This window comes from Scomber scombrus, chromosome 7, assembly GCF_963691925.1.
Source record: "Scomber scombrus chromosome 7, fScoSco1.1, whole genome shotgun sequence".
Taxonomy (NCBI): Eukaryota; Metazoa; Chordata; class Actinopteri; order Scombriformes; family Scombridae; genus Scomber; species Scomber scombrus.
The window spans coordinates 20,150,340-20,165,952 of NC_084976.1; the positions used below are offsets into that span (position 1 = coordinate 20,150,340).

Sequence of the window (15,613 nt, forward strand, 5' to 3'; positions counted from 1 at the left end):
GTGGGAGGTACTGGGAGCTGTGGTGTTGTACAGTTTGATGGCTAATGGTATGAAAGAGAACCCCCAAGCGCTTTGAGGCACAGTGCTGGATGAGTCTGTGGCTGAACGTGCTCCTGAGCTGCCTCAACTCGATATAGATAGGATGAGAGGGATTGTCCATGATAGCTTTCAGCTTTTCTCTCATCCTCTTCACCTGACTATGTCACTGCCTCCACACTGTCCAGTCCCATCCCCACTAACAGAGCTGCGTTTCCTTACCAGTTTTTGTCAGTAAAAACTGCCTAATCAAGATGTCTGAGAAAAATAACATAAGGGCCTTCTTAATGATGCCACTGTGCATGCAGGTATATTCATTTGTGAGGTATGTCTGCACTGCTGGAATGTGAAAATTTGTGAGGTGTTTACAAAAGTCGACTGTACCATTAGAGAGGAGAGAGGGGGAGGTTACTGTCAGTTTAGCCACCTTTTTTTCGGTACCTGTATATAATGACACTCGGGAGGAAGGCTATTTGCTCGTCGTAAAGCTAAATCATAATAGTATTTTGTACATATAAATCCCAAGTGGTCTAAAACTTGATCTGTTTGTGAAAAAACTGAAGAGTGGTTTGGTCCGCCATTCTCTGCAGTCTGCATTGGATATGGCGTCACTGAAAAAGTGTAGGAGTCGAGAAACTTCACCCATGTAAATAACGCCAATAAAAACTGTGACAAGCCGTAGGCAGCAATATATAACACAGAGCTACATATTTATCTAATACCAGCTATTTAAAAAAAGAAAGAAATATGCCCCGAAAAAAGCCATTTAGCAACAAACAGAAGAAGAAACAGCTACAAGTCAAACGGGAGAGAAAGAGAGGTAACGTTACCATCGTTACATCTGCCGTTAGCGCTGTCGTGCTAACATTAGCAGCTAGCTCTTAAACGTTTAGCAGCTAAAGACTTAGTTTATCAGCTAAATGTGTGTCTGTGTGGTCTTAAGTGAAATGTTCAAGTGAAGAAGCAGACACTTATTTAGCCTGTTAAATCTGTTCGTTGTTTCGTGGCAGCTAGCTGTAATAATAAAGCAATGTGATATAACTTGACGAGTGTCCTAATGTTACTGAATATAGCCTGTGTGGAGATATTTGTCACTTCAACGTTACAAAAAATCAGTAAAATAAGATTAAGTATGATTTTTTTAAGCTCTTAATAATGTCAGATATACTGCCACATTAGCAGAGGCCGAGGGTAGTGTTCTCACCTAAAGGTCAATTTCAAAGAAACAGTAACACTGATGACATTTTGGCTCAAAGATTTCCACGTGTTTGATATACTGTTTATTAAGTACCAGCAAATGACGTATTCAATCAATTTAACATGCGTTTCTGCGACTGTAATAGAAGCTTACGCCACTAAAGTTATAATAATTGATACATTAAAAGATTATTTTTTGTGTTATTTGAAACAGTAGACTTCTTACCTCACTAAAGACTTGAGGACATACCTTAAATATGTCCTTCTGTCTCTGTGTCCAATCATACATTGACTCTCAGGAAAATTATTTAATTTCATACTAAGCTTAGGTGAGTCTCATCCAGTCTTTGTTGTACAGGTCAAGTACCATCCCTTTCTCAACTCAAACCTCTTCAACACTTAAGAGACTTACTATACTGTATTTGTTTTAGTTTCTTCTAAGATTAACTTGGATTTTAATTTTAGTTAGTCAAACAACAAGGTCAAACAACCTGTTCTGAAGTACAAATCATCAGTGTAAAGTTGTTGTAGGAATGTCATTTTGTTGGTAAGATGTCCAAACAAATCGAGATATGGTTTCATTGAAAATATTTTTTGGTTAATGTGAATAAAATTTTCAGCATTTGTTCTTGTGAAGATGCCACACTGCCTCCTGGATGGGGATGAGATTGAGGACACTTGATCAGAAGCATAACAATATCTGTAACAACCAGTTTCAGTGGACAAATTAGATCTTTTTTTTAGTATCCAGTCCAAAGAAAGGTTATTGGTGCGTGATGTATGCCTGTATTTGACTGTGACCTCTGACCTTTGCCCCTACCTGTCTCCCAGGTGATACAGGTTCTGGGCCCAGCAGCCGCAATGCCAGTGTGGAGCGAGGAGGAGAGCGGCAGTCAGATACCTCAGACAGTGAGACCACTGATATTAGGAGAATAAATCAGCAGCCCTTTGGCAGAGAAGGTAGATATGATCCCAACAGGTAAGTTGTCAGTTTCATTGCTTATAATTATAGAGATTGATTAAAAGGTGGTTTTGTGAAACATTTAAAATATACTCTGGGCGTTTGTTACATATGTACGGATATGGAATTTCTACAGATCTGTTTGTTGTGACTGATAATATTATTAAAAGTTAAAAAATGTGAAGAGGGTAAGAGGTCAAGAATATTTTTATACTACTATACCTATTTTTTTATTCTAAACTTGTTTAACACAAATTTAGTTTGACCTTTTCTCACTTTTCCTGCACCGATACACCGATTCAATGTAAAAAAGCACAGTAGAAAAGTGGCTACTGTATGATAATTGATTGGAGCAATATATCAGAGTATGCAAATAATAAAAGCTAAATAGAGATCTCAGATATTTTAAAATGCCTTATGACAACATGCTGTGTATTGTGTATTGTGTGATGTAAAGTTTAAATCTAGAAAAGTTAGATCATGTTTGTAATTTTCATGTTCTCAAACCCACTGTCTTACACATATTAAAAGTAGTATTACTGACACCCTCCTCATCTGCCTCTCTTCAGGTTTCGACTGCACTTTGAAAAAGAGAGTAAAGAGGATGTGGAGAAGAGGAAGAAGATTGCCAGGGAGAAGGTGCTGCAGCCAGTCTCCGACAAGGAACTTGAGATGGGTATTAATGAAACGTACCCCTCAGAGAAAGGTTCGGCTGTTTTTTTTAATGCTTTTCACATGTCAGTAAAAATAAGCCAAACGGATGAGCTGAGTAGGTTAATGGAGTGGATCGCTGTCTGACACGCTGAAACTTGATTATTCACTGGCAGGTCTTGGTTTCCCACGACGGCCGCCCTGGAATTATGAGATGACACGAGAGAACTTGTTGAAGAAAGAGGAAAAGTCATACAGAGAGTATCTGGATGACCTGCACTCCAGAAACCCACCTGGCTCTCTTAGCCACTTTGAGCACAATCTGGAGGTGAGTGACCTGATCCACTTCTCTGTAAGAATTTTTAAACATCAAAATGCCTGTGCTGGAGTTTGACAGCATTTCCATCAGAGTCAAAAAATCAGATGATCAGATTTGAGACTTTACTAGCAACAAATATGCAGCCTAATTTTTGTTTTACATTTGATGTTTGAGCAAGCCAACCTAACCTAAGTAAGACAGTGGTGATAAAATGCCAAGATCATGGTGTCTGCTGGACTGTTGCATCTGCCTGAAACACTGTGGTTTCTAAGTTTGATGCCCCATGTCTAATTCCAGCAATAAATCCAGCAAGTCAAAATTCACTCTAATCTTCATTCAGCAAATGATGCAAAACAAAGAATGAAATCTTTAGGGTTTTTTAAATTGTACTCCTTTTTCTTTTTCTTTTTCTTTTTGATAATCTACCAGGATTAGTCATTTTATTACAAATCTTCAGTGTACACATTTGCTTTTGACCCTCACTATAAACTGTTAGAACCAGGTTTTAGATGCCAGAAGCTCATTCACCAGCACCTTTCTGTGCAAAATGAGCGTTTATAAATCCTGTTGAAGCTGTTGACAGCATGAAGCATGAAGTAATCCTGTTTGTTAATGAGTGGCCTGTAAACTGATGATTTATCAGCCGCCTGGCTTTGCCTCTTTTGTCTAAAAGGTGGAGTTTGTATAATTTAGTGGCGTCTAGTGTAACATACTTGGCAGAATTAGAATATAATTCACAAGTATGTCTTAATGAGTGTATAATCACCTGAAACTAAGAGTCATTATGTTTTCGTTACCTCCGAATGAGCCCATTATATGTACATGGGGAAGCCCGCCATGTTTCTATAGTAGCCTTTAATGGACAAACCAAACACTGGCTCTAAAGAGGGCCTTTTGTGTTTTTTGCGAGTTTTGTGGACACTGTAGGTTTTTCTACACGCTTGGACATATGTGTGGGGGGTATTCAGTTTGTTACAATGTGCAACCTCACTGCTAGATACCACTAAATGCCCCACACTGGTACTTTAAAAGATGTGACTGTTGAGGCTGTTATCCAGTGCAAGACTCCAGGATAACCGAATATTTCATTTTGACAAAGCTGGATCATGGGGGATCAGTAAGAATTATATGACATACCTGTATATTGTCGGGTACTTTCCAATGAGGATAAAGTATTATTATATTTTGTCACACTGTGTTATTGCAGTTTTTAGGCTCATAAAATGATAACATTATTTTCAAAATCCTAGACCCTGCCGATCATTTAATTTCACAGCGTGGGCTGAGCTCAATGGGCACATTGCGGCAGAAGCATGGCTTTAGCAGCTGGCGGTGTAATAAACGACTCTCTCACTCTAATCTACAGTTGGTGGCGTTTCAAGTGGAGCTGAGGATCAAAAAAATTCAAAAAATAAACGTATACGAATAAACTACTTGTAGTAGATATCATTTTATAGTATTAAATAGAAAAATAAGTTTCAAATCTTATACCTTTGCAGTTATCATCAACAACGTGTCAGTTGTGTATCCATAGACTTTTACTTCATCTTATTTACAGTAATAAACCTCTATTTTCTAATCCCCTCTCCTTTTTCTTTCTTTTAGACATGGAGGCAGCTATGGAGAGTGTTGGAGATGTCAGATGTCATCCTGCTCATTGTGGACATCAGGCACCCAGTAGGTGATCCTGTCAACAAAAGCCTGCAGGAACGATTAAGCCACTAGATGGAGCCACAATCAACATCCATCTGCATTCCTGACATTGTGTTTATTTAGTTTCTGTACATAAAAAATATAAATCATGCCTTAGTTGGAAAATTTGGTCACCTGAAATAATTGTTCACAGCATAACATATCTTAAAAAGAGCATGTAAAATCCTTCAAATTGTCAAGACTATATAAAAGTAAAATTGAGAGATCAAAAGATTTTTGACACCTATTACATATATCATAGATGTCAGCTTGGAGGTTAAAAAAAACAAAGAAAAGAAAAAAATGATCCCATATGTTATTTCTACCATGCGACATTTAAACTTAACATCACTATGCACTTTTAGACATAAAACAGAGCTACTTATTAAATCTTCTACATACTGTTGTAATTTTGTGGGAAAGTAGTTACATGTTCAAGGTGCAGTATGTCAGTGTGATTTGCTACAAAGGATTTAATGCCACATTGAAATGAAACCGAGTTCTTTAGATCTAATTATAAGGCATCAACTTCTGACACTTAGTTTTTATTTCTAACTTTGATGCTAGATATACTTTATGTGATGTGAATTTACTTCCTCAATTTAGAGCCTCCAGCTTTAATGCAAGGTTAAAAACAGCTCAACTTGTCTTGCTCCTATAAATAATGCAGTGATCAGGGGGGTTTATTTGCTGAGTTGGCCATAATTAACTGTCTCATTAAGGTTTGTCCTCATGTAAACCACCCAGATGCTGCAGTTCCCTCCAGCCATTTACCATTACATCACTGGAGAGCTCAAGAAGCAGATGATCCTGGTGTTGAATAAAGTTGACCTGTGTCCTCCCCCACTGGTCATTGCCTGGAAACACTACATGACCTCTCAGTTCCCCAACCTGCAAATAGTTTGCTTCACCTCCCATCGTGGACAGCCCTACAGCACAGGTGAGGAGAGGGAGAGTGGGGTAGGATTAGAAGTCAGTAGACATCGGTGTGATAGGAAGAGGTTTCAGTAACATGCATAAAAGATATCATCTCACTGACATGGAAAAAGAATTGGGATATTGAGATGGGAATCTGTCATTGGGATAGGAATAACTGGCTGTCTCTTTGTCTGTCTGCTGGCTTGTAGTGCTCCAGAAAAAGAGGATGAGGAGGAAGGCTGACTGGAGTCAAGCTGGAGGTCCCACAGACATCCTGAAGGCCTGTCAGGAGCTCACAGAAGGGAGAGGTTGGACTGTGTCTACTATTAATCTAACACGCTAATAATAGAAGTTATCATAGTAACACAGACATTTTCACTCTGTGAACGTGACTATTAGCATATGTGTACATTTTTGTTGATTTTGTAAATTATACTTTGTTCTTCATAGTGGACCTGTCCAGCTGGGAGCAGAAGATTCACAGAGATGCTGTTGCTGAGCAACTGGATGAGGAGCGGCCAGAAGGAGTGGAGTCTGTGCTAATGGAGCATCAAAGTGATAGTGCTATGGAGATAAGCAGACCATCCCAGGAACTCTACAAAGATGGAGTTCTCACACTGGGCTGCATAGGTAGATATCTGTGCACAATAGAGTGAAAGTTTCTTAAAATTAATTCAAAACAAATTCTCATGAAGGAAATCAGAGCAGTCCCTCTCATCTTTTCAACTGGAAGTTTTCTCAAGATCTAACTGGTTTTTGGCTTAAAAAGGTATCGCCAGATAATTTCACCAGAGTTAAAAGAACCTTTCTCTAATATACTGGACAGAAAATTTAGCAAGTGAACAACTTTAAAAATGTGTCTGTGGAGAAAATACAGTATAATTTTAATCGGATCCCTTTATATGGTTTGTTGGATGCTCGTATTTGTTTATAATCCGCATTACTTTAATCTAATAATCAAAAAGAGAGTATTTTTGCTTCCCTATAATGGACCAAGAAACCAGTATCTTGATACATGGAGAACATGTCCACAATAAATTAATCAGACTTTATCTCTCAGTCTAAGATATACATTACCGTTCAAAAGTTTGGGGTCACCCAAACAATTTTTTGTTTTCCATGAAAAGTCACACTTATTCACCACCATACGTTGTGAAATGAATAGAAAATAGAGTCAAGACATTGACACGGTTAGAAATAATGATTTGTATTTGAAATAAGATTTTTTTTACATCAAACTTTGCTTTCGTCAAAGAATCCTCCATTTGCAGCAATTACAGCATTGCAGACCTTTGGCATTCTAGCTGTTAATTTGTTGAGGTAATCTGGAGAAATTGCACCCCACGCTTCCAGAAGCAGCTCCCACAAGTTGGATTGGTTGGATGGGCACTTCTTGCGTACCATACGGTCAAGCTGCTCCCACAACAGCTCAATGGGGTTCAGATCTGGTGACTGCGCTGGCCACTCCATTACCGATAGAATACCAGCTGCCTGCTTCTGCTCTAAATAGTTCTTGCACAATTTGGAGGTGTGTTTAGGGTCATTGTCCTGTTGTAGGATGAAATTGGCTCCAATCAAGCGCTGTCCACTGGGTATGGCATGGCGTTGCAAAATGGAGTGATAGCCTTCCTTATTCAGAATCCCTTTTACCCTGTACATATCTCCCACCTTACCAGCACCAAAGCAACCCCAGACCATCACATTACCTCCACCATGCTTAACAGATGGCGTCAGGCATTCTTCCAGCATCTTTTCATTTGTTCTGCGTCTCACAAACGTTCTTCTTTGTGATCCAAACACCTCAAACTTGGATTCATCCGTCCACAACACTTTTTTTCCAGTCTTCCTCTGTCCAATGTTTGTGTTCTTTTGCCCATCTTAATCTTTTTCTTTTATTGGCCAGTCTCAGATATGGCTTTTTCTTTGCCCTGAAGCCCAGAATCCCGCAGCCGCCTCTTCACTGTAGATGTTGACACTGGTGTTTTGCGGGTACTATTTAATGAAGATGCCAGTTGGGGACCTGTGAGGCGTCTGTTTCTCAAACTAGAGACTCTAATGTACTTATCTTCTTGCTCAGTTGTGCAACGCGGCCTCCCACTTCTTTTTCTACTCTGGTTAGAGCCTGTTTGTGCTGTCCTCTGAAGGGAGTAGTACACACCGTTGTAGGAAATCTTCAATTTCTTAGCAATTTCTCGCATGGAATAGCCTTCATTTCTAAGAACAAGAATAGACTGTCGAGTTTCAGATGAAAGTTCTCTTTTTCTGGCCATTTTGAGCGTTTAATTGACCCCACAAATGTGATGCTCCAGAAACTCAATCTGCTCAAAGGAAGGTCAGTTTTGTAGCTTCTGTAACGAACTAAACTGTTTTCAAATGTGTGAACATGATTGCACAAGGGTTTTCTAATCATCAATTAGCCTTCTGAGCCAATGAGCAAACACATTGTACCATTAGAACACTGGAGTGATAGTTGCTGGAAATGGGCCTCTATACACCTATGTAGATATTGCACCAAAAACCAGACATTTGCAGCTAGAATAGTCATTTACCACATTAGCAATGTATAGAGTGTATTTCTTTAAAGTTAAGACTAGTTTAAAGTTATCTTCATTGAAAAGTACAGTGCTTTTCCTTCAAAAATAAGCACATTTCAATGTGACCCCAAACTTTTGAACGGTAGTGTACGTTAGTTAATGGCTTTAGAATTCAGATTAATAAAGAATAACATTGAACTGGGCTATTGGATTCATGTTAGCATCAACAAACTGACTTAAAAACATAATTTTTTGAAGACTAATCTTCACCCTCTTTTTGTCAGGTTTTCCAAATGTTGGTAAGTCATCTGTCATTAACAGCATGGTTGGGAAGAAGGTGGTGAGCGTGTCTCGAACTCCAGGCCACACCAAATACTTCCAGACCTACTACCTCGCCCCGACAGTCAAACTCTGTGACTGCCCCGGACTAGTATTCCCCTCCCGTGTCAATAAACAGCTACAGGTATGAGCTCACTGTTGTGTACCTGAAAGCAGATGTGACTTTTGAGTTTACTTGCATGTTTAGACTCAATAATAATGTAAACTTAAAGCGATGGTTTGGCGTAATTTCGACCTAGCTTCATATGCAACATTATGTCTATCTAAACACCTCCTCACCCCTTTTTTTTCATTTGATCGCAAATTGGTGGAGTTAGAGCTATCAGCCGAATGGCTTAGTACAGGCGCTAATGGGACCAACAGTGTATCTCATAAATTACCCCACTAATAATGCCTGGATTGTTATCAAACTTCTACAGTAGTACAAATAGGGTCTTTACTCATAAATCGATGCATTGGAAAGTTTGTAAGTACACCAGGAGTTTATTAAAATAACACTTACCTGATGGCTTTTACTCTGCTGCTACTGCTAAAGCTGTAAACATCATCGAAATATCGCGCGATCACTGAAATATAGTGTGGTCGCGCAAGATCCCGCACAGAGCACATCTATTGCCGGAAGAGACTAGTAGTAGTAGTGAAGAAGGAGCAAGAAGTGAGAGTACAGCAGAAGACATCAACGACATGGCAGAGTTTGAGGTTACTATCGAACCTGTATTCAGGCTCAAATAGGTACGGGCGACCTTCAAAATTGAGCCACTCATCTTCACGTTCAATGTGCTCTGTGCGGGATCTAGCGCGACCACACAATATTTCAGTGACGCTAGGTCGAAATTACGCCGAACCATTGCTTTAACTGTGTTGAACCCCACACTCACACACCTCTGAGAAGATGAATTATTGATTTTATACATTCCCACTTATCTTTCAAAGGCTGTTGAAATATAACAACAGCCATCACACAGTTGTTTGTGATGGCTGCAAATTTTCAAACAGTTCTTGGATATTATCTCGCCCTTTCTCAAATTTTTTTAGGAAACCTGTTTTTCTGTGATTTCTATTATTGATATTTTTTCTGTTTTTCCCCTCTTGTTTCTTCGCCTGTTTTTTCATTTTCTCCAGATTGTGGCAGGAATTTACCCAGTGTCTCAGCTGCAGGAGCCCTACAGCTCAGTTGGTTATCTGTGTGAGAGAACTCCTTTCCTCTCTGCTCTGAAGCTTAAGCATCCCAGTTTACAAGATGAACCTCAGCAAGGAAGCCAGGGGTCTAAAGAGCCCGGCTGGACTGCCTGGGATGTTTGTGAGGGTAAGTTGATTCTCACTGACACAAAGCATCTCATTTAAGGGTTTTAGAATCTTAAGTGTGTAGTGACTCACTTGCTTGCTATTATTTTGATAAATGATGAATGAAAGGCGGACCTTTCCCCGGGCGTTAAATCAATCAATAAATAAAGGGCCTTGTTGACACCTTGCGTTATCATGCATATTGGGTGATCTGATCACAAGTACAAGTGGACAGCTCCAAGTACATCTGTTCACACCTGGCATCAGAATGTGTCCACATTCATCTTGAGCGGTTACTTATGATTGGATATCACTTCCCCACTCTACATGCAAATAAACACATACATCACTTGAGTTTGCAAAGACCAAATGCATTGTTGTTTTTAACCAGCGGGAGGCACAGGTCTGTTTGCTCTCCATCCAAAGCTGTGTTAAACTTGTTTGAAAGCACGATAAACAAATATAAAATTTAATGTGTGCCCCCTCTTACTGATTTGCACTAACGCCAGGTTTGAACAAATATATAGGCTCTAAAGTGTATAGGCTCCAGAGTTATATGCAACGGTCCTCCTAAAGCTGCGTCTCCTCATTGGGAGAGAGACGCTGTGTGCATTTTACATATGAGACAAAGCAGTGTAACTTCATTGATTATTTATATCTCCCAACATGCTGACAGGATCGATCAGGATCTAATGTTAATTCATGTTCTTTGTTCTTCACATCCATTAGGTCAGCTGTTACACACACAAGTGGATTATGTTTTTTTAACTCAACAAAATAATGCCTTTGTTTATCCTGTTATCAAGCAAGTTGAACACAGCTTCAAGCTGAGGGTACACTGAGGCAGCAACACTTTCTGTGCCTAGTCTGCCAGAAAATAGAAAACAACAGTTGAGTAGGCAGTCCTTAGATGTGGCCCAGGACACACTGACGTCCACACTGCTAGTAGGATGTGGCCACATACGGTCCTCAATGCGTCTTGGGTGCATTCACACCTGCACTTACAGCTATCCACTTGTGATCAGATCACCTAAGATACATGTTAATGTCAGGTGTGAACAGGGTCAACGAAAGCACAATTCACCCTGATCATAAGTGATACATTCGCCTGTTGTTGCTGTGATAGGTAATGTGCAAAAAGCACTGAACATAACACTGAACTACTCTTTAGACTTAGATTTATGAATGCAACTATAAACTATAAATCCATCTTAAAATTGCCAACTTGTCTTGATAGGCCTATTATTGATTATAAAAGACAAGAACATTTATCAATCTAATGTGAAAAGCCACTTACTGTCCAGATTCATACTTCTGTTCTAATTATGACTACTACCAAGATTTGATTTCATATCCTGTTACTTAAGCCTATTTCTTTCTATTGTGTGTCATATCCTTCAGCTTGGGCAGAGAGGAGAGGCTATAAAACAGCAAAAGCAGCTCGAAATGATGTTTACCGTGCAGCAAACAGCCTCCTGAGGTTGGCCATTGATGGCAGATTGTGTCTCTGCCTCAGACCACCTAGTTACAGCTGCCTGAAAGGTGAGACAAGAGGATATGACTTATCCTATCAGCTTTAAGTGTTTTTAAAATGTTAAAATGGTCGATGGATTGAATGAATAACATTTTTGGATCGTCGATGATTTTCAGACCATTGGGAAAATCACCCAGACTTGCCGGAGATAATGGCTGTACAAGGAAGGATAACGGAGGAGGAAGGGACAAGAGACAGGGATGATGAGGACGATGGAGAGTCCAGCACCGAGCCCGAGGAAGAGAGAGACCGGGACGCAGATGATGATGAGGATGGAGACGATGACGATGAGGGGTTAGGACAACGAAAGCGGAAGGAGGAAAAGCCATCTGGCTTCACTGTCAACATGTACAATGTCCTTCGGGAAAATGAGTGCGAGTGATGACGGAGGGGAAAACGAGCAGGAAGAAATAATATGTTCCTCTTTCCTGATTTCTCCCCGTCGTGCGCTTTTCATTCCTGTTTTTCCCCTAAATCTGCATTCCTTCTCCTTTTTTCTTGCCTCTACACACCTCATGTCATCACCTTTTACATTAACATGATCTATTCTAATTCATTCACCCTGTTTCCTTCTCCCGGTAATATACAGAGCATATTCATGTACTCCATGCTGTGCCTCTGCTCTGCCTCTTCATACATGACGCTTGTTCTTCACTGTTGCTCTGAGGAATGGGTTTGGTTTGGTTTTTTGCATGTTGTTCTCAGAGACGTTTGAACAAGTAACTTCCCTCAGTCTGGAATAATCAACCAGCTGGTTTCCAATCTCTTTATTGATAAGTGACCTCACAGCTGAGATGCCAAAAGGATGATAATAAAAAAAAATCTGTTGATATGATGTCATTCACTGGGGCAGCCTTTTGGCTCTCAGAGCAGCTGGAGATCAACACAACTCTAAATCGTCTTTATAGACCAGAGTACATCAACACTTTGGTTAAGGTGTGTGGGATGGGATATGGGTAATAAAACCCAAGATTTCACACACAGTTTTGCTGTATTATCTCTGTGTTACAGGTTCATTTATCTGACTTAGGGTTTGATTTAGATTATACTGTATCTGAGAGTGATATTTTATTTTCTGTGGCTCAGTAGTCAGCAGTAAATTTCACTGGGATTTGGGGAAAGGGGGGGTAGGGGGGGGGGGGGTTGAATCCTTGTATTGCTGGACGAGGCTGTTTCAGGAATTAAACCTGTAGTGTTTTAACTACTACACAAAAAATGTCCCTCGATGCTGATCGAGATCTACAAAAGTTAGTGCAGGATTTGGCTACAGTCATTCAGCAAGTTTATTTGCTAATGGCAGTACACTGGGTTTGATCCAATTGAGACTGCTTAATAATCAGTTAAAGGAGTAGTTCAGCATTTTGGGAAATCTGCTCATTTCTTTCTCACAAAGCGAGAAAAGAAAATATTGCTATAGTTCTCATTTCTAAATGTGGTATCAATCTTCTCATCTGAATCACTTCAAGAAAGCGATAAGAATATTTTTCAAATGTGGAACTGTTCCTTTAACCACACAGAAAGAGGGAGACTGGCCATCGCAGCTTCCATCTGTCCATCATTGTAAATAACATTTCTCCACCTTTCTCCTCCGATATGTATATGAAATATAACTTTGACATAACACTCAATTTCAAGGTCTGATCTTGAATGTTTAAACACCTGCAGACTTTCCTTAGTGTCAGTCAACACTAAGATTTTTTTTTCTAACTTCTTCTGAAATTAGAAAAACTGACATCATTGCTGTTTGACCAGTCTCTCTCTCTCTCTCTTTCTGTCTCTCCTTCTCTGTGACAGCTCCTCTACAATCCTGAGTGCTGTATTATTATGTGCTGTCGTTGTGCCTCATTCCTGTGTTCACTGAGGTAACCCTACAGCACAGTGCTGTGTTACCATGTAATACATCACACTGCAGTCATTTCTACCGTCGGTACAATGTAAAGCTCAACACTACTATGCTGTTAGAAACACAATAGACTTGCAGTCTTGTTGATGTGGCTTTTGTGTTGTTGTTTTTTTGGAAATATTGAAACAGACAGCATCTGGAGAGTGTAGTGTGAGTGTGAAGGCTTGAGGTGTGTTCAGGATATTTGCTGCATTCCTCATTTCATTCCTAGTATGCTTCATGATGAACTGGACTGCTTTCTGCAATAAAATAAAATAATCCTCTAGTGTCCGTGCTTGTTTCTGTATTATGTTTGAAGATATTTGCTTGGACCGTCGTGAGGAAATGCATAATAATTCGATAATTACATTGTCAGTAAAATATGTTTCAGGGATAATCCCCTCTAACTTTTTCATTAAGAAGAAATTCACTCACAGTATGCCTAAAGCAACTCTTACTCTTTTTAAATGCATATAATTAAACCAAGAACAGATGAGCTTTTCCATTAAATGTTTTGACAAAACTTTAGAGGAAGCTTGTGATCAAAGTGGACAGATTGGACATGTTTGGATGAGCTGTGTTAGACTAATTACTCTTAGTATACCGACTGAATGCCAAATAGACTCAGATAAATGTATTCCCATGGATATCTTACTGCTTTATCATTTAAGTTGTCTTGTAATTACTTAGGGGACTTCCTTTTGTGTGAGTATCAAAGACAGATAATTGCAATGATGAGAATAAGTGATGCTATCGATAAGCTGCACTACACTCTGATCTAATTAATGTCCTCCCAAACTACTTAATTGGTAAATTTCCAGATGGTTTATATTTGAGTCTGATAGTATGGAATTAAGTAAAATGTGCTCAAACACAAAATCATGAAACAATTGATTCAACTTATTTGCAAGCCTAAGCTGTCATGGTTTAATTATTTGTAAATGGAGCTGTTATAATTAACTTAATTTGCATGTGGGCATACTGCATTATTAGTGGTGATGATATTCATGGTGCTAACTTGCATTTTGCATTATGGGATAGACTCCAGCATCATATTAACCTAGGAGGACCCGCATATTGATGGATGATTATTTCATAACGTTTTAGCTTTTGCAATGTAAACAATGTTGAAAACAAATAATTGCATTATCTCATATTTCATCATAGGAAATACTTGGAATACACTAAATACACTGTGATTTATTTTCCCTCATGAGAGGCGTTTAATCTCCCTGAAGAATACAGAAAAGAATCAACAGCCTATTAAGATGTTGCTGCAGTCGTATGTCGTAAGCCTGTAAGTCGCTTACAATAATGTTTGTTTATCGAAGCACTTCCAAATTCCATTTTTATGCCACTTTGTGTCTGACATGACAATATTTAATAGAGCAGGATTCGCATGGATGGAAGAGAGTGCCTCAAACAATAAAAAATAAGCCCACGCACTGTCCAGTGTGCCAATGATTTTATTAAGTGTGAAGCATATGGAATGAATTATCACCTCGCTCAGCCGCTAATAAAATGATTTCCATAGTCATCTGTTAAAAATCTGAAACATATCCCTGAGATTTATGTCCCATTTGAGTGCTGTTTCTCACTGTCATTGTGCGATGACTGTATTGTCAGTGTTTGTCAAATCATTCACACTCGACACCTATTCAACCCTCTTGTCAGAGTAAATCTGGCTCCAGCTATTATCTCATTATGTTTATTGTGACCCGTTGGGTACCATGAGTGAGCCGAGATGATATGATGATAATCACCACTGAGCACTGCCATTATCGTTATTTATGGATTGGAAGTAGGTGGAAATCCCCTGATGTTGCATAATTTGGATACTGTGCCAATTTGTATTGTACTTCGAAATGCTGTTTGCTAACTAGATAAACGCTGAAGGGTGGTGGTGGGGGGATCATCTGGAATTGTTTCCTATTCACATTCAAAGCTATGAGCTGCTTTTCCCCAGCTTGAGCTCTTAACTACACTGTGGCCCTCAAACCTGCCTGGCGGTAATTGCAGCCAGATTTACTGGTGCATGACACCATAAATTTCAAAACTGTTAATTAAATTCTGGTGTGTAAAAAGTCTTTGCTGCCAGCATCGGTCACGCCGTCATGCCCATGTGGTTCGAATTTGATATTTTCTTTTTTTTCTCCCTTCTTCTTCTTGGAAAGCTTTCTCATGATGCAATCATGTTGTTGTGGGGACTCTTGCCCCCTTTGGACCTTAACACCCCCCCAGCACTCTCTCTTATTCGCCCCATTCT

General features: G+C 39.4%; 1 protein-coding gene across 1 annotated transcript; it reads left to right on the plus strand.

Moving 5' to 3' along the window:
• The first annotated feature begins 665 nt into the window (after positions 1–665).
• On the plus strand, positions 666–12,576 carry gnl1 (guanine nucleotide binding protein-like 1). Its single transcript, XM_062421791.1, has 12 exons — positions 666–856; positions 2,065–2,212; positions 2,764–2,900; positions 3,022–3,173; positions 4,770–4,841; positions 5,604–5,796; positions 5,984–6,082; positions 6,225–6,404; positions 8,593–8,771; positions 9,770–9,953; positions 11,333–11,473; positions 11,582–12,576. Exons 1-12 carry the CDS (start codon positions 784–786, stop codon positions 11,845–11,847), a joined length of 1,824 nt encoding a protein of 607 aa, XP_062277775.1. The 5' UTR covers positions 666–783; the 3' UTR covers positions 11,848–12,576.
• Positions 12,577–15,613: the final 3,037 nt, after the last annotated feature.